The 26,020-nt window shown below is 41.0% G+C and overlaps 1 protein-coding gene across 1 annotated transcript; it reads right to left on the minus strand.

The window, feature by feature from the left end:
* Nucleotides 1–22,108: 22,108 nt before the first annotated feature.
* LOC148935995 (uncharacterized protein F54H12.2-like) lies at nucleotides 22,109–22,987 on the minus strand. The gene has a single exon (XM_089080475.1). It carries the CDS (start codon nucleotides 22,985–22,987, stop codon nucleotides 22,109–22,111), a length of 879 nt encoding a protein of 292 aa, XP_088936601.1.
* Between the last annotated feature and the right edge of the window lie 3,033 nt (nucleotides 22,988–26,020).

A 26,020-nucleotide genomic window follows, 5' to 3' on the forward strand; every position in this document is an offset into this window, starting at 1 on the left:
CCCATCACGCCGCAATGCGTTTCTCACGCACTGGAGTTTCGCTTTTGAAATTTCCAATTTTCATTAAGGTGAGGGTAGCACCGATGTCTAGCAAAAAAGTTGCTTTCCCCTTTTTTTGCTTCTTTTATTAGTAGTGTTATCAATTCTAGCCCGTTGCTTCTCTTCGTGTTACTTGTGTAATTTGATACTTTCCGGCTGCGCGTGTAGCCCTGGCCTTCGATCTGTCGCTTTCATCACTGCTACTGCTGCTTGACGCTGAGTCAGTGCTCTCTTTTTACGATTTATCTTTCCCCCCATTATCTTTCCCATTTTTATCATTGTATTTTATTCGCGTTATTATTTTTGATTTGGCGAGTGGTCCCTTTTTCGGTTTTGCCGTGAAGTACCCAACATTCTGCACAATTATGTCCTGCTTTCTTGCAGTGCGTGTAATATTTATTCATTGTATTTATACGCGGCTGCCTGTCTGACTGCAATAGGGGGAATCGACTCGTATATTTATTCGTTCGGCAATCTCGGCCGTAGTGTCCTGTTTTTCCACATTTGTGAGCAATTGCTGTAATCTATTCTCGCGAATAAGTGGATGGAGTATATTCGCTTTCGGACGCCTAAAATTTCCTGTTGATCCCTTAAATTTTTCCTCCGCGCTTGCGCCGGCTATGGCGTCTTGCAATGTCATATAATGTTGCACACGCACTAACAGTTTTATATCATCTTGTAATCCTAATTTTTAGTTATATAGGGCCTGTTGTTGTATAATTTCTAAGATCGCCCTCTTTGCTTCTGTTTTGCCTTGTCGTTCTTCGATCATGGATTCATACAATTCCATAGCTAATTTATCTGAGCATAATCTAAACAATCTTGCCGATTCTCCCGGCTTTTGTTTCAGTGTATTGAATTCTAACTGCAAATGTAGTGTTCTTTTTGTTAAGATAGTACACTTCCAGTTCTTGCTTTAATTGCAAAGTCGCGTATATCTCGCGTTTGGAAATCGATCATGGCCTTTCCTTTTAATTTTGTATATAATATCTCTTCTAGTAACGTGCTTTCCTCTCTTGAATTCGTGTTTTTTATGGGATATGATGCCGCGCTTAGGAATTCCGGTAGCTTGTGTAAAATTCCGTCGAACTCCGGAATCATATGGCGGACTTCTTTTAATCTCATGTACGAGTTCACGAAATCTCGCGAATTCCGGACGTCGTTCATCGTATGTCCATATACTATCTCCGTTTGATTCCTTATTCTTCGTCAATATCCCGATTGTAATTCCCGATTGTCATTTCTAGCTGTTTTGTACGGCTTTGTAGCATTCGCATATCCTCTAGTATTTTGGTTAACATTATGTCACATGAGTCTTGCGATATTTCTTTGGTTGGTGAGGATCGTTCCAGTATGGTTGATTTAGAGTGGCTTTCATTTCCCTTGCTTCATCATCTAACTCTATGTTAGTTACTTGTCGTTCTTCTGCGATCGATCATAACGGCGTGCCTGACGACTAATTTGCCATTTCTATCCAGCTTGCGTCTCGCGAAGTAGTATGGAATTTAGTCGGATCGAATACGTTGCTATTGTAGGACGATCAGCGAAAATTCTCCGCGGTTGCTTGCGTTCGTATCGTTACATCAAAACTCGCGTCTGTCGGGTGTAGTAAGTTATCGTCGTGTCTCTCGCTACTCGATAGTACGCTGTTATCAATGTCGCTAAGCGTACATGCGCTCGATTACGATATTAGGAAGTAACTCCGTTTGATTTTCTAAATTATCGTAATAATAATCGTTTAAGTCACGACGTTTAAGTCACGTTATCGCGTGGATCGCATGTATTTTCCGCCTGCGCGGGGCTCGGAGGACGCGGATTAAATGTACGGCCTGTATTACCATATAACTACGACGCGTTTCTCTTGGCAAATGTTCGATTGGTCTCTTTGTTCGATATCTATTTTATCGCTCTTCTTAATATCTATTGCGTATTCGCTTTTGTTGTCTATGACTTACGGTCGCTACTCGCATGCTGTAACGCGTGCTCGCTTATTGCGGTAGGTCGGCGCCTTCTCCGATGTCGCTGATACGCTCGCTGGCTGTTCTACCGGATGTCCTTGCTGGATGGCGCGATACTTGCTCTCAATTTTGTTCTTTTTTTCTTTCAGATTCCAGGACGTCTCGAGAGGGATGTGATGACTACTTCCTCCAGTTCCGGCACTCAGAATCCCACCGCTGCCATCAATTTGTTGTGCCGCTCCGGGCGCAATCAGAGGAAGATGAGGAAGGGGGGAGAAGAAGTCACTTGATTGTTGAATAAACGATCTTTATTTTAATACTTGGTGTTCGTTATTAACGAATCATCTGAGAACTATCACACTTTCTTAGTATTCCTATGCGCGCACTACTTCTACGCGTCGGTACTCGTACGTCCGTGCCTCTAATTCTGAGCCTAGCTTGATTGCTCTCGTCATTTTTTTATTGCTGTTACGCCTCAGCGCCTCGTATCGAAACGTTGTTTGGTACGTCAGCGTTTCGACACGTTGTTATCGGAATCAGCGCCCTTGCCGAATTGCACATCAGTTGCAATCGGTACGAGCGCGCATTATTTCTTATTATTTTAATTATTTATTTTAATTTCTTAATTAATAATTCTTGGATTAGTCAGAATCCTTGGGATGCAGCATGTTACAAGGTCGAGTCACATTAAGTAGATTGCCTCGCAACATTATAAAAAGGTCACGAGTACATTCAATTCATAAAATCACGTAACCGCTACATATTGGTAACGATTGTAACATGTCTTTGATTCATACACCGAAAAAGGCGCGACACAGCAAGGTTCTGAAAGTACCTCGTAGTGAAAAAAGCGGAAGCTCAACGTTTAACATCGAAAATATGGCGACGCCGTCACCGCCGCCTCCTTTAAATATAATCTCGCGTGGGCAAGCTCACGCTTCAGAATTCAGGAACGTAAGACTGCCAACCTTTTGAAAAAATCGCCCGACCCTGTGTTCGTACAGCTCGAAAGCGAATTCACGGCGTTAGGTCAGATGATATTTGTTATAGTGCAATTATTCGACATTTGGACGAACAAAACGATGATTACAGTATCAGATATCCTCGAATCACCATCCGCGCAAGATAAATACTTACATCTAAAACAAGCGCTCATTAATAGATTTAACTCTGAAGAAAAACAATTACACAAGTTATTAAAAGGATTAGAACTAGATGACAAAGAATCATCCAATTTGTTGAGAGAAATGAAGACCTTAGCGGGCTCGAACGTGTCGGAAAATTTATTACGTACGCTATGATTGCAACGCTTATCAATGAGAATACAAGAATTACTCATTATTTTTGATAATGTCAGCTTAGAGAAACTTGCAGAATGTGCAGATAAGGCTTTAGAGCACACCTGGCATGCAGAAGTCACCGCTATTGCTTCCGGGCAAGAGGACGCTATACAAAAACTCACAAAATAGGTAAGCGAGTTAATTTTTCTAGTCTCTGAAATAAACAAGAAAAGCCATTCAACAAATAGACAGAACAATCGTCGCCGTTCACGCAGTCGAGCCACGAAGCACAAGCGACAACAATGCTATTATCATCGACGTTTCGGTGATGACGTTCGAAATGTGTTCCACTCTGCGATGCACGAAAAACAATTTGACAAGATCGAAAAACTAGAACGACCGTCGTCCGTAGCCCTGAACGACGGATTCTAAACTCACAATAGGATGCTGGAGGAACTCCATGTTACTGACAAAAATTCAGGTTTAAAGTTCTTAATTGATACGAGGCGGATATATCGTTGCTGCCAAAACAATTTGTCAAAAAGGTACTGCATCAACGACTTTTCTGTACGCAACAAACGGATCTACCACAAACACTTATGGAGAGAAACTACTTACTGAATTTAGGTCTCCGCCGCTCTTTTAAGTGGTCTTTCTGTATAGCCAAGATTACTCATTCCATAATAGGCGCAGATTTGCTAGAGCATTATGAGTTACTGGTGGATATAAAAGGTAAACGTCTAGTAGGCAGCATCACTAATTGTATTGTTAGCATCACTTGTACCATTTTAGGAGTACGGTGCTGGACGAAACAAATCACCATTCAAACCATCAATCCTAATTTCAAATATCAAATATTTGTCAATGGCATTGGAAGGTGTCACCGCTGCAATCCAACCTGCATCCATCGACTAGGACCATCTCTGTGGAGTATCGGTCGTGAGGATTTGAGAGAACATATATGTATATATATATATATATATTGTGATATATGTATATGTGTATTATTGTTGATGTGTTATTCTAAACACGTTATTTGCGATAAATATCATCACATGTCTCTGTAATCGAAAGGATAAGATGCCTGCCCGGTAAGCAGGAGATCCAGGTTCGATTCCTGGTTGAGGTATTTTTTCGCAAAATAATTACGAGTTTTCACGACTGATTCGTGGTCGGGTCCCGCCGTGACGCACACCCTTCCTTCTTATTTGGCACACAATTCTCAACGAATTTCCAGGCCTAACGAAGCCAATACAACAACCGAAAATACAGCCATATAGAATACATCACCATATAGTAACAAACCCATCAGTAGCGAGTCGCCCCAGAAGATTGCCACCTGAAAAACTCAAGATAGCGAAGGCTGAATTCATCTCATCAAAGCCGGAATATGCCGTCCATCGAGTAGCCCTCATGGGCCTCATCTCTTCACATAGTCCCCAAGAAACAAAAAAGTCAATGGAGGCCGTGCGGTGATTATAGGGGATTAAATGCTGTTACAACACATGATCGATACGTCTTATCTCATATCCATGATTTTACGTGCGGATTAAATGATAAGAAAGTATTTTCTTCTATTGACTTAACTAAAGCCTACTATTAAGTTCCAATCTGAAGAGAACATACAGAAATCCGCAGTGATTACCCCTTTTGGCTCTCCGAGTTTGTGGCCTTGTGGTTGAGAAATGCAGCTCAAACCTTTTAAAGGTTAATGAACAAGGTCCTGCAAAATCTAGAATTTTGTTTTTGTTATATAGATGATATTCTTGTCGCGTCGAGAGACGAAGAAGAATAACATTTACGTGAAGTCTTCACAAGACTGCAAAAAGCCGGTCAACTATCAATCCGTGAAGTGTATTTTTGGCGTCTCAGAAATCGAATTCCTTGGTTATTTAATCTTCCCAGAAGTAATTAAACTGTCACAGCAAAAAGTGAAAGCTATCATGGAATTCTCCAGGCTAAAACAATATAAAGGTCATATCAGACTAGTGATTGTCCGGCTATGGTTGCCGATTGATGATTCTATTATTATCAATCATTGATCGTAACTAGGACCTGCTACATTGTGATTGGCTGAAATAGAATCGTCAATCGGTAACCATAGTTGCATAATCGGTAGTTTGATATGGCTTTTATAGTTGCGAAGATTTTTGAGAATGATGAATTTTTGAGATGAATTACTATCGCAGACACTTAAAGAATGCCGCTAAGAATCAAACAGTGCTACCTCGGATACCTCAAGGATAATAAAATAAGGAATAATCAACCACTAGACTCACGAAGCCACACAAACTTTTGAGAACTGTAAAGAAGACTTATCGCAAGCCACATTGTTATCTCATCCCATCGAGTCTGCACCTTTAACGTTTATCAAATCCGACATAGCTGTTGAGGCAAGTTTAGAACAAGAATATAACGGAAGCAATCGTCCTGTAGCATTCTTCTCTTAAAAGTTACTGTTACGTCTTTTGCTCGGAAAATCGTGAATAACTCACACAAAAGAAAGTACAAGCCTCTTGTAGAGATATAACAAATACTCTAGACGGTGAAATACAAAAGAATAGATCCATCTAATTCCTGTTCTATAAAACATCGTCTGTCGGTGTTGTGAATCGTAAGCCGTAAGAATGCACCAATTACAGACGAATGTGGGAAGAATATTTGATTGTGATTGGCCTATTTTTACGGTCCACGACTCACGACATCGACACACAACGCATTGTAGAACAGGCCTAAACAAACGCCGAGTGTGAAAGTGTTTCGGAGACATCTGCTCGGCACGTGGATTGTTTCCCAACTCCGAGAAAGGGGAGAATGCCTCGGCGAATTTGGAGTTATTGTCTGATCGGTAGCGACATCCGCGAAACAATGCCGAATTTCTAAGAATCATGAACGCCGCGATATGTCTCACCAAATTCTGCCGCGCAACTTGACACACACACACACACACACACACACACACACACACACACACACACACACACACACACATATATATATAAAAAAGTAGGAAGTCTCGAGGCTTTCAAAATGCACATCCACAGTAGCGATGACTTCCTCATCGGACGAAAATTTCTTTCTCCCAAGCCAGATTTTGAGGTTTGGGAATAGAAAGAAGTCACAAGAGGCCAAATCAGGAGAATAGGATGGATGGGGCAGCAATTCGATCTTAATTCATGCAATTTTGCCATTACGACTGTGAAGGTGTGAGTCGGAGTTGTCATGGTGAAAGATGACTTTTTTGCGCGCCAATCTCGCCCGTTTTGTTTTCAGCTCTTCGTACAAACGAGTCACTGAGAACTGTAGAATAATATGCTCCTGTGACTGTTTGAGTTCCTTCTGTAAGTAGTCAATGAAGATGATTCCTTGGGAATCCCAATGGCTATTATCTTCCCGGCCGACAAAACAGTCTTTGTCTTCTTCGGCGCACATTTAGGCGTTGTCCACTGCTGTTTTGACTCGAGTGTATAGTGATAGATCCAAGTCTCGTCTACGGTCACGAATCGACGCCAAAAATCTTGTGGCTTGCGCTTAAGCATCGACAAACACTGCTGCGAAATGTCTTTTCACATGCGTTTTTGATCGATGGTCAGCAATCGCGGCACTCATCATGCACAAAGTTTTTTCATTTCTAATTCTTTGTGCAGGATACTATGCATCCTATCTACTGAGATGCCTACAATCTCGGCTATGTCACGCACCTTCATTCGGCGATCTTCCATGACGATACAATGGATTTTTTCAATCATTTCTGGCGTAGTGACTTCAACTGGACGTTCGGGACGCGCTTCATCTTTGGTTGATGTTCGGCCCCTTTTGAATTCATTAATCCAAAAATAAACGGTCTTCAATGCTGGTGCAGATTATCCGTGAACTTCATCCAATTCGGCTTTAATCTGCGCAGACATCCATTTCTTTAAATAAAAATGTTTAATCACTGCACGGAATTCGTCTTTCTCCATTTTACGACAATTGCTGCCATGCTCACTTCCAACGTTTATCACATGTAAACTAAGTGTCGCTTTTGGTTGAAACTTGATATGAGGCAGTTTGAATAGTGTTACTTTCTGATCATATACTATACAGTTCATTGTGGCGCTATCTCGCAAAAATTTACCTGACTTATCGAACGACCCTCGTATATATATATATATATATATATATATATATATATTTCAAAATATATATATATATATTTCAAATTTCCAAAAGATCTTGAAAGATAAAATTTATTAATATTATTTTATGTTGTGGGTCGGTCCAAATGTGGTTGTTTGGTTGTTTGTGAGTGGATTTGACGAAACAGGCTCGATGTTCCTCTCTGCAAGCTCCCGTCAGTCCACGTTCAGGCGAAGCGGAAAAATGGAGGCAAGTGTGAGGGGAATGGAGATTGTCGTGCAGGTTCCCAAGATCCAAAGGAGGCGATGTTTAAAGAATCATTGTATATTTTCTTTCTACGGATAACTACAAAAAGAGAATAGATATGTCACGGGCGTGACGCGGGGATTTGCGTCCCTCGGGTGGTTGGCGTGCGGCCCGGTGTGGAGGAATCGCGTGGCCCTTCGCGGAGGCGCTGTGCTCGCCTCTCGCGAGCACCAGCCCCACCGTGATGCGTGGACCTGGCGCGAGTGGGCAGCAAGCTTTCACCGTGCTGCGGGGCTTCCGTTTGCGTAGTGATGCTGTAGGAGGTCGGTCGGTGGTCCCGGCGTCCCTGCGACGATGCTTCCGAGATCGAGTGGGTTGAGGCGCCACGGATGTCTGGAGTCCTCTGGACGCTGCCCGGGAAAGCTTGGAGTAGGCGGGCGGTGATGCGCCGCAATCTGCGGTGAGATCCTTGTCCGCAATGGTGTTGACGGCTCGCTGAGCGGGCCCCTGCGGGCCGGAAAGCTTAGGGAATGGCCCGGCGTAGGCGGACAGGTCCGCGGAGCCGAGCGGTGTCCGTGCTAGCCCTGACGTGTGGCTGTCCGCTGAGGAAGACGATGTTGAAAGGGCGCCAAATAGTGCCACCAATTGCTCTTCCCTGGAGGCCGGGGGGCGTTGGTTGCCCCTTACTGCAGGCGACGCGGGCTCTGGCCGGCGCGGAGTCGCCGATGGTCCGGGATGCGTTGATGCCGAGGTGTCTCGCAGTCCTCCTGGCCGGTGAAATGTCCGCTCGGCGTTGGCCTTGGTGGCAGCGGGGGTAAGTCTCCCCGCGGTGATGGCTGCCAGCAGATTGCTCGGGCACGGGCGGATGCGGCCACGAAGTCGGCGGTGAAGAGACGGTCCCGACGTGGTGACGAAGTCCTGGTCCCGGGGCGGCGCTCCTCCGGTGACGGGAAAAGCGGCGCGGTCGGTCGCTTTTTGGCGGGTGTACCAAGAGTCACGTCCAACGGCGTATACGGCTGCTGAAGAGAACTCAGACGAGAAGAGGCACGGCGTGCGCGGCCGCGTCGTAGGGTAGAGGAAGTCCTGGATGGCGTGCGCGGCCATTGAGGGGGGAATACTATCTATAGTGGTCGGTAACGCCGGCCTTACAAAAGGCCGTATAATGACCGCAAGCGGTCAGGCCTCAGTGCTAGCTTAAGCTGTGCGCGGGCTCCAGTGCGTTGAGGTGGTAATGCTGAGCAGTGGTGCTGGCCGCTCTTATATAACGGCGGGAACGAATTCCGCGCGCGAATGGATATTCGAGCGGTTGGCCATCTCGCGGCGAGCGCGTGGATTACTCCCGTGCGCGGGCCCACAATGTCGGCGCGCGGCAGCGCGCGGCGGCGCGCGCCGGCGCGCTTGTTGATGGGCCGGAGTGGCAGTGACCGCCACAATGTATATATATATATATATATATATATATATATATATATATTGGAAATTTGAAAAAATTAATTCTCTTATTTCTAGCTGTATTGTTCTTGCAACTTTTTACAGCGCAAGTATATCCATTCATTTTAATAATTTACGATACTTCTTCTCGATAATTAGTAAACACAGCCATATCACAGTCAAACTGTGGCCATATTGTGGATTAAATTTTTGGCGCATGCGCACTGGAATTTTATACCCTTTTCAGCATTTCGGCTACTGTCATAACTGGTTAAACTGTGCTTAAATCACTTATTGTAGACCGGGACTTAAGGGAGGATTCTAGAAGCTTGATTTTTAGGCTATCTTCATGAATTTTTTCTGAAAAATTCATAAGGTCTATTCAAATCAGGATTTCTGTTACATATTAGTACACATTTCAAGTATCTTTCAGAATTTTTTTATTGTAATATTGCAAAAAATAAGCCCTGTATAATAGTTTTTGTGAGATCGTGAAAAAAATAAGCTGCTGCACAGTGCCCATGATTGCAGCTGTTCTGCTCATCTGAAACAAAAAAACCAAAAAGATTCTTAAAGCATATGGCTATCGTCTGACCCACACTAAAGTCAAAATGTTTATTATTATTTATTTTACACTTTAAAGATAAAAAAATTTCGAAAAAATCGGAAAATAAAATTTTTAAAATGGTGCCATTTTATTTCTTTCTAATATTTTTCTTTTATTACGGGTTAAATAAACGGGTCATATATATACATAATACTGCACTGAAGAAGACCTAACATAAGGTCGAAACGACGTTTGTGTTTTTAGTTATTTTTTAATTTTTTAATTTTTATTTTTATTTTTAATTTGAATTTTTGTTTTTATTAGTCATATACTGAATTTTTGTTTTATCATCGATAAATTTATTCTATATATATATATATATTATATATATATAATATATATATATATATATATATATATATATATTATACGTTATTTTATATATATATATATATATATATATATATTATACGTTATTCGATACGATTATTTGATACGGAGATGCGCACTATTCGCTCGTTAAATTTTGACTGCTCTGCGGGCACTCCTTGGGTAGCCCTTTTATACTTTCGGATTTCATCAGCCTCCGAATATTCCAGAACGAAGTATCACCCTCAAATTCTGGGAATTGTTTTGGATTTATTGTATCAACTAACATGACTCCGAATTATTTTTCCAGGAACTAAATGTAAACAAACATGCTCGTTCGACGTACCAAAAGAAAATGAAGTTTGTAATTTGATATCAAAGAATGCCGTCTTTAAGAGAGAAATTATTTTAAATTCTTTTAAAGCAATTCGTGCATGTTTATATATATTTATGTTTAACGTTCTGCAATTTTCTGTATTACACAAAGAAATATATAGTTATTATACTGCAAATTGTCTGACGAACATAGTGAGTATAAGCATTAGTGTTACATTTTCCTTATTCCTGAAATTACGGATTTTAGTTTCCTAAAATCAGAAATAAATGTTTCTATTGCATTTTAATAAAATCCTTAAAGTAAATAACTTGTGTTTTAATTTCACATATTGAATTTAGTTTTCCGAGTCCTTATATGCTTACTGCATCCAAAAGATTTCATAAGTTTCCGTAAATCTTATAGTTTATGACGAACACGAATATAGGGTGTCTGTAAAATATACTATATAGTTGGTGGTACGCGTGTATTCTACAGGTAATACTTTTTTATGAGACACACATAGAACAAGATATGAGTATATACTTGTATGTCGATGATGGCGATTATTGCTTAATGCTATACTTCCATAAGAGCGGTATTTCCTATTCCTTTTCTTATTTCTCGTTTTTTCACAAAATTTTTATATTAAGTCGAAAGAGGGATTTAGTTGACATGATTTACTATGATTATTTGTTAATAAAAATTTACCGTTAATCGTTTATAACAATTTATAACAATTGACCTTATGAAATTTTTATTGTTTATAATTTATTTTATAACAATACTTAGTTGGCTAATCGTTTTTGCAATAAATAAATGTGAATATCTCGAGAACTATAGTCAGGCGAGAAAAATGGCACGATAATTCCTGACATACATTTATATATCCTTGCGCGTAATCAATTTTCGACGTTTGTTTTAAAAAATCGTTGCCTAGTATACCGGATTGTAAAATTAGAAAATCTTCTGATACTACATGGAAATTTACCGGTTAAAATAATTTTTCTGAGGATATACACAGGATAATTATTTTTACCATTTAATTTTAAAATATTTTTATAATTAATTGATTCATTTTCTGATATAAAATTTTCTTTAATTATATTCGGTCCGGAATCAGTATCTAACATTAGAGTTACATCAGAATCTATATCGTAAATATTAATTTGAACGATAGGCACACGACTATGCTTATCAAGATTTACGGTTACTGGGCGTATCTCGCTGATATTCCTATCTACTTGATTTCTTTATGTTAAATGTGAGACTCTTTCGGCTTCCTTTTGCACACTCATCTTCAAGGGGCAATTTTCCGGATTATTTAATTTTCTACGATTATTACTCATGATTTTTATTTGGCAATCTTCTGGAAGATGCTCTTGTTCTTTACAATTTAAAGTTTAAAGTTTAAAATGCTTTTCAATTCGGATGATTGATTAAATTTTGAATGACAATCTTTAACGAGATGACCGAAATTATTGCAAATTTGACGTGATTTTATTTTTACTATCTATAAATCATTTTCTTTTTTTCTAACAATTATTTGCAGTGTGACTCGATCTATCGCACCATTGACAAGTAACGATTTGTTTATTAAATTGAGATTTTACATTACTGTTTGTCTGATATATTTTCGCGATTTTGGAACATAACTAGCAAACGATAATATTTTCGCGTATTACATTTACTAATTGACGTGATTGAGGATCGCGAAGTCTGCATTTATCGGCGCTATGTCCGTATTTCTTGCAAATTTGACATATTAGAATTTCAGTTCCCAGACTGCGAGATTGTTGAGGAATCACATTTAATTTTATGCAATTAAAGGCTGAATGACTTTCCTTTCGGCATATCTGACACGTTTCACGTACTCTTGCTCTTTTTGTTTAGCCTGGCTTGACCGGAGGCCGCTTCCCTGTCGTAAGTCTGTTATTGCTCTAAGTTCTTTTCCTATCCTTAGCGCGTCAGTCTCTTGCACATTTAAGTTCCGAGTTATTTTTTGCTCAATTTCGGGTTTTAGACCTCTAATGAAACATTTGCACATATCTCTTTCTAGAGATGTTTTAATATTTTTATCTGAGAGAGTGTTTCCCGAATGTTTGTAAGCTTCTAATATTTGTTTTCTTAATAATTTTACTCTATTAGCATACATTATAACATCCTCATCATTTTTTAAATAAATGCAACCTAGTTCTTCCTGAAGTTGATAAACATTTTTAGTTAATTCATAATTTTGTTTTAAATATTTTGTTAATTGAGATACGCTATTAAAATTTTGATCTTGAATAATACGGCGCGCTTCATCGACTATTATGGTTCTGATTATTTTAATAAATTATAGTTCAGCTTCATTCGGCAGCACAGATTTAGCTTCTTCACAATCTTTGATAAAATAATTTATTGGAATATTTTCATCATCAAAATAAGGTACGGCTTCGATCGCGTATTTTAGAGTAGTAAAAGGATTAGAATGAACCATTTTTAGATCTTCAAGTCTATCTCCTTGATTACCATTTGTTAACTCGACTTTATTATTATCAAATATATTTGTCTGTAATGTAATATCATCAGAAGCAATGGAATCCCCGGACGATCCAAGAACAGTCACAAATTTCCCAAAATTATTGTTTCGTCTAAGGAAAAAGTATTTAGGATTGGAATCTGAGTGTTGAAGTAGAAGTGTATGGTATATCTTGTTAGAATAGAAGTGTACGGTGTATCTTGTGTATTTATTTTGGATTTCGATCTTGCTTTGTTTTCTAAAGCAAGTTTGTAGAGATTATCTACCTCACCCTTATTTGAATTAGATCTCATGATCCTTCCTACTTTCAAAGATCGCACTTTTCATCCCGAACGAGCCCCCAATTTTGTTTAAATGAATTCTGTTACGTCCAGCCCGGGGTAAATTGAAAATTGAAAATTAAGAATTAAAAATGCGAATAGGATACGAATGGCTTGGAAGGACAGCTGCTCTTAGGGAGCGTCCCTGATGCGCACATTTTTAATCGGATACACCACTCACATCAGCCGATGCCTAGGAATTTTTTAGTGAGCCATCTATCAAAAATTTTTTTATTTAATCGACCAAATTGGCAATGTGTCCGATTGGGGACCTCACCTCCCGCTTTGTGGCGACATCAACGAACACACGGACGCGCCGCACAGCCAATCAGCGCGTGACAATATCTGCCGAGGGACGTCCATGTGAGAGAGAGGAGACGACGAGAATCGCCGCTAGAAGGAGAGATGACAATCGCGCTCAATTTCTGGAATTGTCAGTCAGTCGATCATCTGTGATCTGTGATACAATATCTTATAATATATCTCAAGAATATATTTTGTACGTTATAATTAATCGTGTGAAGATCAATACATATCTTGCCTCCACCTCCTTCCCTTCACATTCTTATTCTCGTGTAGCCAAGCGACGAATCCGCCAGCTTATGTAAGCATCTCATGCTAACGGAGAGAAAAAATATAGACAAAAAGTGAGACGGAATATCCGTGTCCTGATTGGTTACATATCTCACTCGCGCATGTGCAGTTCATTTTGACATACGCTGAAATCGGAAAAGTTGCACTATTGTATATACTATACCACCGCTGCAGCACATACTTTGCATAAGGCATAATGCATAACGCATAAGAAAATGAACCAATCAGAATCTTTCATTTCCATTGTGTAGAAATGGATTATAATTGGTTAATTTTCTTATGCGTTATGCAGAAATGTGTGTTGCGGCTCTAAGAACAATGAACATTCGAAATACGTACTGCGATATATTGTGGAATGTACTTAGATCATTACTACTGCTCACTATCTAATCCTTAGTATGTACTGAAGAATATTCCGCAGTATGGCCATAGGATGAAAATGGTTTAAAAATAGTATATCATGTAGGGCATGCATAAGTGTATCCCAGACAGCCATATAGATCGTGAAAATCTATAATATACATGACACCTCTTACAGAAAATAAGTGAAAAAAATGAAAAAAAATGAGAAAAAATAATGACACATTTTTTATCTTATATGCATGTTGCATGTTTTTAAAACGATCACTCATCCTACTTGGGATCCTGCTCGATGTTGCTTAACTTCTATAATGGGATGAAACCTGCAACTGAAATGATGATATAACACGGAATTTTGACATAAAATATATTCTACATACACTGAAAGTACTATGGTCATACGTACTATTGTCTAATATACCAGAGAACATTCATAAGACATCTTGATGGTATATCATTTCTCGTATATTCTTAAGCTTATCTTCAGAATATACCGAATATACCCTCAGCACATAATGATATTCTCATACGAATATTCTGTATTTATACTGAATGTATCATACTGAAGGTACTAAGATTATTCATATAAAATCTGTGTAGAATATCATATTTGTCGTATCCCAAGTAGCAAGATAACATCATTATGATTTCCCTAACAGCCCCGCGACATACTGTGAATCATCCCATTTTCGTACTGCTTGTATTGTGATTATCTGTAACGTACTGAGATGCACGCTAAAACATCACTGACAGTACCAGTTTGGTTTTCTTTCGCGCGCGTATATTCTCAGGATTTACGCAGCGATACATATGCTTTTTCATCGCACACGTATATTCTCAGGTTATATTCAGAGATATGGAAATGATACATACGCCTTTCTATCGCGGGCGTATATTCTATAGACGTAACATTTGTCACAAAATATTATCGTCATAAATATATCATCATTTAATTATTATTTTTAAGCCATTTTTAATAAATAAATAATAAAATAACATTATTAATTACTATCTTTTTTTAATTAACTAATTAACTATAATATATAAATAAAAAAAATATTTCGCATATTTAATACAATTATTAACAAATTCATAAACAAAATATATATAAGAATTTATAAACAATTTTTATAAGAAAAATGATTCTCATTAAACATAATATATTCACGGCTTTATATATGTAATTAAATTATGGTGTATTGTCAGGGGTCACCAATATGGTGTTTGTGTGTACACCAATGTGGTGGTTCGTATGTCCACCAATGAAAACGTTGTGCATCTGCTGAGTCTCCGGCGCTGCCAGTCCGCTGTCTGCTTCTCGAGTACAAAGCGGAATGGGCGACGGGGAAAGAAAGGTTGTTCGTGCTGGTTCCCAGAAATAGGCGATTCTCATAAGTACATTTTATACATCTTTAATATAGAGAAAGACGTCGTGTACATTAATGGCGCGGCGTGGGAGTCTGAGTCCCCCGCGTATACGAGGTGCCTCCGGTGGTGACCGGGGCGTGTGGTTCCTCTCTGTACCGTTGTGCGCGTCTCTCGCGGGCACCGGCTCCGCCATGAGGCGTCCTGGCTCGGGTCGTTAGAGCGGCTTCGATGGATGGCGAGGCCTCAGTCTGAGAGGCGGCGTGGAACGAAGACTGCCGGTGGTCTTGGCGGGGCGTTCCCCGCGTGATGCTCCCCAGGTCAAGGGGTATGAGGCGCCACGGAGTGCTGGTGGGCTCCGGTCGTAGTCCAGTGAAGCCTGGGACGGATGGGCAGCGATGTGCCGCAATCTGCGGCGAGAACCTCGCCCGTTGCGGGGTGATTGGTTCGCCGCGTGCATCCCTGCGGGCCGAAAAATGGATGTTGCGGCCCGGCGTAGGCGGACAAGTCCGCGGAGCTGCTGCGCTCTGGTGCGGTGGCGTCCGCGATGTTGGGCCGGACGTGTGGCTATCGGCCGACGAGGAGGAAGTCGAGAGGGCGCCAAACAGCTCGACTAATCGGTCTCGCTCCGAGGCCGTGGGGCGATGTTCGCTCCGCCGCGCTGGCGGCACGGGCTCTGGTCGGCGCGGTGTCGCCGGTGTCGATGCCTGGCCATCTCGTCGTCCTCCCAGCCGTGGAGTCCGCTCGGCGCTAGTCCTGGCGGCGGGGGTAGGCCTCCCCGCGGTGATGGCGGCCAGTAGGCTGCTAGGGCACGGGCGGATGCGGCTGCGAGGTCGGCGGCTGTGGAGAGGTGGCTGTGACGTGGTGGCGGAGTCTGATCCTTGGCGGCGTACTCCGGCGTCGTCTCTGCGGCGTGGCCTTCCTCCGGAATCTGCGGTGGCTCGTTCAGGTGCCTCTCGGCAGGGATGCCTAGAGTCCCGCCCAACGGCGTGAACGGCCGCTGAGGAGAGTTCGGCGAGAAGAGGCACGGCGTGAACGGCCGCGTCGGAGGGTGAGGAGCCCCTCTATGGCGTGAACGGCCACCGAGGGGAGAGTACGACCTGTGAAGGGTCGGTAACGCCAGCCGCAAAAGGCCGTGTAATTTGACCGCAAGCGGTCGGACCTCAGTGTTTCTTTAGCCGTGTACGGGCCCCAGAGCGCACTGAGGGGTAGTGTCGGTTGCTGGTGCTGGCCGCTCTTATATAGCGGCCGTGTGGTCTTCCGCGCACGAGTTGATGATTGTCCGGGTGGCCATCTCGTGGCGAGCGCGTGTATCACTCTCGTGCGCGGGCGGGCCTTACGGCTTTCCGCGCACGAGCAGACGGTCGGACGGTTGGCCATCTCGTGGCGAGCGTGTGTCACTCCCGTGCGCGGGCCCACGGTGTCGGCGCGTGGCAGCGCGGCGGCGCGCGCCAGCGCGCTCGTTGCTGGGCCAGAGTGGCGGTGACCGCCACAAAATTATCTACGAGAATTATGCAATCGAGATTTTAAAATTGAGACTATTTATATGACAATATAGAGACATTCATTAACTGGATCTATCCCTAATAGCATTCGTCTATTCTAAGAACGTTTCACGGAATATCATACAAGTATATTCGAGATATTCTCCAAACATTCGTAATACTGCGATACCTGTGGAATGTACTTAGATCGTTACTACCGCTCACTTACTACCGTTAATCTAATCCCTAGTATGTACTGGAGAATATCTCGCAGTATGGTCATAAGATAAAAATGGTTTAAAAACAATATATCATGTAGGACATGCATAAGGGTATCTCAAATAGCCATATAGATCGTGAAAATCTATAATATATGTGACACCTCTTACGGAAAATAAGTATAAAAAATGAAAAAAATGAGAGAAAGTAATGAAACATTTTTTTATCTTGTATCATTGCATATTTTTAAAACGGTCACCCATCCTGCTCGATGCTGCTTAAATTCTATAATGGGATGAAACCTGCAACTGAAATGATGATATAAATGAATACGAAATTTTGACATAAAATATGATAGATCCGGTTAATGAGTGTTACTATATTGTCATATAAATAGTTTTAATTTTAAAATCTCGATGTGTTAAAATCTGGGTGCTGGCATAAGAATTAGCCAAACTATGTTGTAAATCGACCAGCATCTCAGGGTCATTGTTATGTTCCCGTATTTGCGCAGTTGCCATTAAAACTGTTTGTATTTTTTTTATTAAGATCTTTCACTTCAATTGGAAAATCCTCTTCATCACTTTATCAAAAAAAGCATAGGCTATTGATTAACGATAGCCATTCTTGAAATCGTGAATTGTTCAGACTAATTACATCCTTCGACATTTGAGAAAGTAAAATTATCACTTACAAACATGTAATAGATTTTAAAGCTTTCAATTCTGCTAAAATCAACAAAAAGATAAAAACGTATGGCATAAATAAAACAACTTAGCAATTGTGCTTTCAACAAGAGTATTGTATCTGCAAATGCACTCTGGTCCTATCGTATGGAACTTAGTTTACTATTATAGCAACATAGTAATTCATAACATAAGCAACCGCAAAACAGCACTGCCTACAAAGAAAAAATATATTCAAGCTCTATACATATTTTACATACCTACATATGCTCTTCAAAGATGATAATTTATATATTTATTTCTTTTTCGTTATAAAGAAAACTAAATTTTCTAAAATCTTAAAAAAACAATCACCTTGAAAAAGCGCAATAGAATAATTATTTAAAAAAGTTCGAAGTCTAATAAAAACGTGACGAAATAACGTCTCGGACTTACTGACTTGAAGAAACAATAAATAAATATTGAAAAACTTTTGCATAACATTATCGCAAACTTTTGCATAACAACGTTATCGCAAACTTTTGCATAACAACTTCATTCGCAAAAAGAATATCCTGAAAAAAGTAAACCATATTAATGTTTCATAAATATCAATTTAAAATCAATATGATTAAAAATACTATATGTATCTTAAATAATATATTTAATATTTAAATTTATGCATTAAAATCTATAAACATGTTTGTATTGACTTTTTAATGTCTTTAAATAAATATTTATTTATTGTATTATCTAAAAATGGTCAATTAGTCTTTCAATCTTTGACGATCATACTTTTGCGACATATTAGTAGTTTTTATCTTATGACCATACTGCGAGATATTCTCCAGTACATACTAGGGATTAGATTAACGGTAGTAAGTGAGCAGTAGTAACGATCTAAGTACATTCCACAGGTATCGCAGTATTACGAATGTTTGGAGAATATCTCGAATATACTTGTATAATATTCCGTGAAACGTTCTTAGAATAGACGAATGCTATTAGGGATAGATCCAGTTAATGAATGTCTCTATATTGTCATATAAATAGTCTCAATTTTAAAATCTTGATTGCATAATTCTCGTAGATAATTTTGTGGCGGTCACCGCCACTCTGGCCCAGCAACGAGCGCGCCGGCGCGCGCCGCCGCGCTGCCACGCGCCGACACCGTGGGCCCGCGCACGGGAGTGACACACGCTCGCCACGAGATGGCCAGCCGTCCGACCGTCTGCTCGTGCGCGGAAACTTTAAACGGAAGCAATCACTAATAAACGTATTCTAGGAAATCATTAACACATTTACACATAAAATCAAAAAAACAGAAAATTCGTTTAATAATCATTACTTTAAAATGAATACAGAAGAGATCCAAGCAATCCAACGCGATTAGGCCAACTTCTGTTGCTATATTTGCCTCTAATAGAGCTTGATATACTTTGCAACTATCATTTTCAACTAGATTTTCTCTAATAGCTGTATTGTGAGGTTGTAATGTGCTAGTAGTAAAACTTTCAGTGATAAAGTTTGACAGTGCCATTCTGGCGGGTAAAGTCATAGCTTTAATAGTATGGGGTTTTCCAACATTACTCGCGACATTCGCGGCTATTTGTCTTTTAACAATATAAATGCTTGAAATAATACAAGCTCATTCTAAAAATAGAAAAAAAAGTTATTTACATAAAGTCTAAGAGTTACACCAGATACATATAATTTCATCTAATAACAATACCATTCATATAATAAAAAAATCTTATTATATTTTCTGAAAAAAAAATAAGCAGTTTTATTTTTTTCTTGCCATTTGTTACTTACTCAATCACTATGAAAAAGCTCAGTATTTCTGTATCATTGTATTGCTGTCACCAAGCAGTCACTTGATAATCATCCATTTAACAATAGTAGTATGTGGGCTGCTATGGAGCGTCAAAACAAACCCCCACCACTTTCCCACTAGCGCCAGGGGCGTGGCCTCCAACTGTCAAGATAGGGCCTCCACGAGGAAATGGAGCATGCTGATTGGCTGAGGGGCGTGGCCGGAGGTAATTAGGTAATTAATGGTGCGTTCTGATTGGATTCTCCCATAGTTGCCCGGCGTGTGATTGGATGCTTCCAAAGCTGCCCGGGGTGTGATTGGTTGTCGAAATGCTAGACGAAAAGATAGGGGAGGGGTTGAAAGTGTCTGGGTCCGTTTGGGTTCGACAAAATGACGTGTGCAAAGATGGCGGACACCTGAGGAGAATTTGTTCCAGGATCTGATCGGGGGTGCGATAAAATGGCGACAAGAAGGATGCCGGGGTGTTGAAGGGGGATATACCTGACTAGCGAAGAATGGAATACGATGGGAAAACAGGAACGGACAAGTTCGCTTTAGATGTTTTAACGACAGGGTTACACGAAGCTCTTATCCTATGACAAACGCAATGTCTGCAAAATGTTTTAAATATTTTTAGCTTGAAGTAATGTAGCTAGGATTAATTTTAGGTTGGCGGGAAAATAAGATGGCTGGAATTTAAGTTACAAAATCATTAAGTTTATTATTATTGTGTAATACATCATTGTACATATCATTTCATAATAGTGTTGTTTAATATTTACTTATTCTTAAAAGTACAAGTTTGTATACGGCAGCACGTTATATGAGATTTATCGCATTTACTTTTTCCATGAAGAAAGATTTTACGAAATAATTGTACAATTAATCTATCATTATCTTCGTAATCCTCGCTGAATGTTTCGAGAAATTGTTTAAGATTATAATCGCGGGACAAATAATAAAGAAATACGCAGCAATATTGCCCACAAGTTTGAGAAAATGTGCCCTGTAGACGCGTGATGTTCCATCTATGGGTAGTAGAGTTTCGTTGAAGTCGCAGATTGAATCTGAAATCCAAGGGAGGTAGTCCGTAGCTATCGAAATAAGTGCCTTCTCCATTGTCTATGTAGAAGGCGACCCAGTGTTGTCCAGGGCGATCGTGATTATCGGTGTTCGCGACGATGGCCGTCGACTTCGTCCACATCATCGGGATTCTGTCGGCAGGATACACACCCGCATGTCCGACACTGAGATGACGCAGCGCCCGTAAGATTTCGAACGAATTCATCTCTCGCAGAAAGGGAAGACGATTCAGTTATTTCCCCCCTCTCTGGTGTCGCTATATTTTTATCCTCTTGCTTGGATTTTACGGTAGAAGTCTCCTTTTTTTCATGTGCGAGTTTCGATAACTCTTCTTTCTCCGCTTTCATTTGTTCGCACTCCGCTTGTTCTGTTTCCAAGCTCTTATTTCTCCACCTAAGGAGATTCGGAAAATTTTGTTTTATCGTAAAAACTCCGCTTTCTGTATCGGAGTCATTGAAGCTTTGATCGGTAAAAGAATCATCGTTGCTCGAGTTACAGTTGCTGTTGCTGCCTTCTTGCGATTGCATCCAGTATCTCAGTTTGCACGCGTTGCGCAACGCGCAACGAAATTTGTTAGAATTTCGATGAAACCCGTGATGACCGCAACGTAATTCATGCTCCTCGTCTTCCGCTAGGTTTTTGAATCCGGGAGAGATTCCTTCTAAATTATATACGTTTCTGCCGAGCGTCTTTTGCAAATAAAGTACTTTCTCACGGCCTCTGCTATATATGTAACGTACTCGCCGTGCAATTTCACGTAGTTCCACCGTGAAATGCTCGGAATCGGCTGTTCCGTCAATCTATTCGATACCGTGGAAGTTTTGCGAGAGCCAGTTGTTTTCTTTTCTCAATTTTCGGGTAATTCGGTGAACGGATACGGTGGTAGCACAATCCAATGATCTATGAAAGCTTCGTTAACCCCGATGAGCGCAACTTCCTTCGGTATAAACTTTCCCTCGATGTCACGGAAATCTTGTATATCGACGATTATATCCATGATGTAGAATATGCTTTTTTTCGAAGCGGCGTAATTCATGTGTCGAGTAAAACTGAAGCTGTTTTCCGTTGTAGTTCGAGTAAATATAAGGAGTGACCACAGTGGAGGGGTGAGGTTTCCCACCATTGTCTTTATCCGCTAAAATCTACAATGACTTGACGCGAAGAATCGATTTCCATCACGTTTTCGAACTCTGCATAAAGGATACAATTAATCGTTGTTGTAATCGCCTTTTCGAATCGTACTTCTAATCGTAAACTTCCATGTCTGACAAGATTCCAATGTCCTGCGCAATTTGCCGATAGATCGGGAGTGAGACCGAAAACGAAAAGCGTGAATCCATCGGCAAAATCTTCTCTGCTTATGGAATTCCCCTCGTTTAGAAAATGGATGCCAGTCCCGAGAAGAGGGTATTATAAGCCTCGATGTAGAGCGGCTCGTCTTTTGAAAAATTTGGTTGCAGCGGTCTGCTCGGAATTTGCATGCCATCGGCATATAACAAGAAGAAATTTATGCCGTAATTTTTGAAATTAAATGGATTTAGCTTTCTATCGCCATTAAACGCTTTGTTATCGACGAATCCGACTATTACGCGTTTTGGAAGCTGGCCGAGTATCGCGTTATCAATCGATTCTCCTACCATTCCTGCGTGAATTGTGAACGTTTTAACTTCGACTCGTGTCAGAAGATACTTGGCGGTTGTTTTACTCAACATTCTCGCATGATCGAGTAACACTCCGGGGCTTATTTTTGCTCTTCTTATGAACAAACTAGCATCTAGAATACGTATTTTCGACGTTGAGTTGGCTTCCATGAGACAAAATGCATCTCTCGAACGAACGAGTCTCATTCTAACCTCTACCCCATTAATTAAAAATTTATCCTGATTAAGGATGTTGCAATGAAGATGGCCTATTAGATCCAGCGAACGACCTTGGACGTATCGGGCGCGTCTTACGAGAGCTTGATTTGGGGTTCCCGATTCTAATAGCGCGTCCATATAACCGGGCTCGTCCGTGTCCCAGAGAGAAGAAATCAGATGGGAAGTTTTTGCCGGTGAAGAATAATTTAACAATGCTTCGATGTACGCGCAGTACGCGTAGGCATTGTTCGGGGGTGATACGAGTTTTTGATTGAAGTATACATCGATCTGGTTGAACATCGAATGTAGTAGATGATTTACAGGGCCTATTTTGTTTCCTCCTGCCGCTGTTCCAGGGCCGGGTAAACTTTCCACTCGTATGCGAAGGCTTAGCATGATATGCGTGAGATCTAGCTAATCTTCTCCGTGTCCGGGTACGACGAATTCTATAGGTTCGTCGTCCGCGAGCGAAGTTACCGGTTTGTAATAAATCCATTGTGAACTCTCGATACTCGTTTGAGTAGGTGGTAAACTGAAAAGATCGAGCTCACTCTTTAAACACTCGCTCGAGTGAGTATGGAGAAAAGACATATTTCTCAAACTTACGATTCACACTCGCGTCAGTTAAGCGAATATATCGGATACGGTGCGCTTTTTCCCGCTATTTCGTCGATGTTTCGTCCGCTTTTTAGTTTTTTTCGCCGCTGCTTTCCTTTTCGATGATTTTTTATTCGGTTTTTTCACACCGATTTTCGTCGATTTCTTTTTTTTACCGACTCGTTTACGTTTATGAACAGGGCTTCTCCCGGATTTACCGGTGCGTGCGTCGTGCCCTCCAAAGGGACTGATCCACGCGCATTTTTGCGGATGTTTTATATCTCGATCCCTTTATTAATTCGCTTATATTTTCTCTAGCTTTTCTCTTGAGATTTCTACCCGATTCCTTGAGTCGCGTTTTGAGAGCTTCCTTGAACGGAGTACTGTTTTCAACATCCTCTATCATGCCAATTCCGGCACGTAAAGCTTCTTTCCCGAGTGCACGTATTCCCCTGCTTAGATAAGAAAGTGCCCTTCTAAATAATCCTCCGAGGAAACTCCCGATTCCGTGACCACGTTGATAGGGTGAACCGACGAAAATTTGCGGAATTCCTCCTCCCCTACCTCCACCATTCTGCCTTTCGTAATACTCGTCGTATTCCATAGGGTGATTAGTTTTTTCTCAAAGCTCTGAGACTTTCCAGCGCAAATGATAATTAACAGACACGTCTAAAGTGTAATGTCGCTATCAGCGTTCCGGATTCGAATGGTATTTTTTCTCCACGATGATCTTTTATATCTATTTCAATTTTACGGAATTTCGTTTGACGCAATGGAGTATATTGCAGAGTGGGGAAATATTTTACCAAATTCGTCCCGTACGTGTAATTACAGCCGGGTGTATCGATTGAAACGATTCGAAGAAGCGGACTCCGCGTATCGCCGGTTATGTAAGGCTTGCAAATGTCGCAATAAACGTACATTTTATCAGGGATACCGTGCCATAGGCTACAGGGTTCTACAGTCCAGAAAGATACTGTGCGTCCATTACCGATGGCATAATCGAGTTTCAAAAACGGTGTTAATTCGCTGAAATTAAGTAACTTGTGACGGTAAATTGTGCCGGTATCATTGATGTTGATCTTCAATATTTGAAAAATATTAGCTGGCAGATTTATATAATGAACGAGAGTACAGTTGTCGTCACATTCGATGTTTATACGGATATTACCACCTGAGCCTTTTTGTAGTTCGAAAGTAAAATGCAAATCGGCGCGTCTGCACTCTTTATTAATCGCGTAGATAAGTTCCTCTGTATTTTCATAAACCCCTGCCTGTAAGTGCAATTCTTTCACCGTAAACTTATCAGCATTTTTCTCATCATTTTCGTTCTTCAAATCGACAAATCTAATCTTATTACCTCCTTGACGTACGTGGAAGAAACTGGAGGGAAATTGAATCTCGCTAAGCGCGACTTCCCATTCTCCGAATAAATGTACACTATGAGGTAATTGTGTGGTAAAAGAAGAGGTTGTATTTCCCGGAAAATACTTCTTACTGCTATCGCTCGGAAGAACCATGAAAAATTGCTCCTCCTCATCTTGGAGAAAAGTTAAACTCGAAGCGGGGATCCAACTGTCGAATTTATTGGGATATCCTTGCCAGCTAATTAGCACCTATTTATTAGCACCGCGTCCTTTGCTCTTTATCACGCGCTCGACGATAAACTTTTCTTCCGCTAAGTTTTTATTGACCCGTGCTAATTCTTGTTCATAAAAAATCCCATCAATGTGTTCACCCAATAAATCGCACAATTCGTACACGCGGGGTTTTCGCCAATGGAGAACGCGACAAACTCGAAATATTTCCTCGCTCCACCGCGCTTCGTATCCTTTCTCGAAAGTGGCTTTCGCTCTACTGACATGTACGAGATCGTTAACATCGAATTTAGCCTTTTGTTCTACTACTTTCGACGCCCCCTTCTCTCTCTCTCGCCTCTACGTCACTCCATATTTTCACGTGCGATGCGGGCATTTTCTCTCGTAACGGTCGCCGGTTGCATTCTGATGGACGAATGATGGGTGTGATTGTAAGCGCGCACAATATCTTGCAACACATCGATGTAACGCCGCGTGTTTTTATGCGTAAAATAGCGCCACATTCGCTCCTTCAACGTTCTATTGAAGCGTTCAACGACAGCGGCTTTGTCTGGATTGCGAGCTACGCAATAATGTATGCCTCTTTCTTTCAGAAAATCTTGCAGCGGGCGTGCGATAAATTCTTTATCCTTGTCGGTTTGTAAGTACACGGGCGTTCGTCCATCGCTTCTCGAGAGAATGTTTTGGAAGCCTCTTGTCAATTACTCGTTTTATCCCGCAGCGGTTCCACCCAGACGAATTTGCTAAGTACGTCGATAATCACGAGCAGATAAGAAAATCCGTCGTTATAACTCTTGAGACTACGGAGTTCGATCAAATCGACCTCCCACAGATCATCGATATTCGTCACGTTGTAACGTAATCGTGGAAATTTTCGTCTCGAGGGGCAGTGTACGCGTCTTGCGATTCGAGCCAGCGAGCTACTTCTTTACGAGAGAAATTCGGTTTAGCGGCATGCGCCAAGTTATCCGTTGCCGAATACCCCGCATAGTGCGCTGGATCGTAATACAAATTTTCAAGCCTGATCATTTCAATTCACTCCAATCGAGTAAGCGTCTCTTTCTTGCCTGTCGAGAATCTTTCACGAAGGTTATAGGGATATTGTCTTTACGAAAACGCGGCGAAAGAAACAATGCGCACTTCGCTCGCTTTACTTCTTCGGTCTTGCGTTTTTTTCCCTTTCTCATGCGTCGTACCCTCCTCGTCCCCGTCGTCGTCGTCGTCGCCGTCGTCG

This window comes from Pogonomyrmex barbatus, unplaced genomic scaffold (genome assembly GCF_055798465.1).
Source record: "Pogonomyrmex barbatus isolate J1 unplaced genomic scaffold, ASM5579846v1 scaffold3, whole genome shotgun sequence".
NCBI classification, from domain to species: Eukaryota; Metazoa; Arthropoda; class Insecta; order Hymenoptera; family Formicidae; genus Pogonomyrmex; species Pogonomyrmex barbatus.

Excerpts from the sequence above, each read along its gene's own strand:
- LOC148935995 (XM_089080475.1), bottom strand. The coding sequence starts at position 22,987 with ATGCTAAGCCTTCGCATACGAGTGGAAAGTTTACCCGGCCCTGGAACA.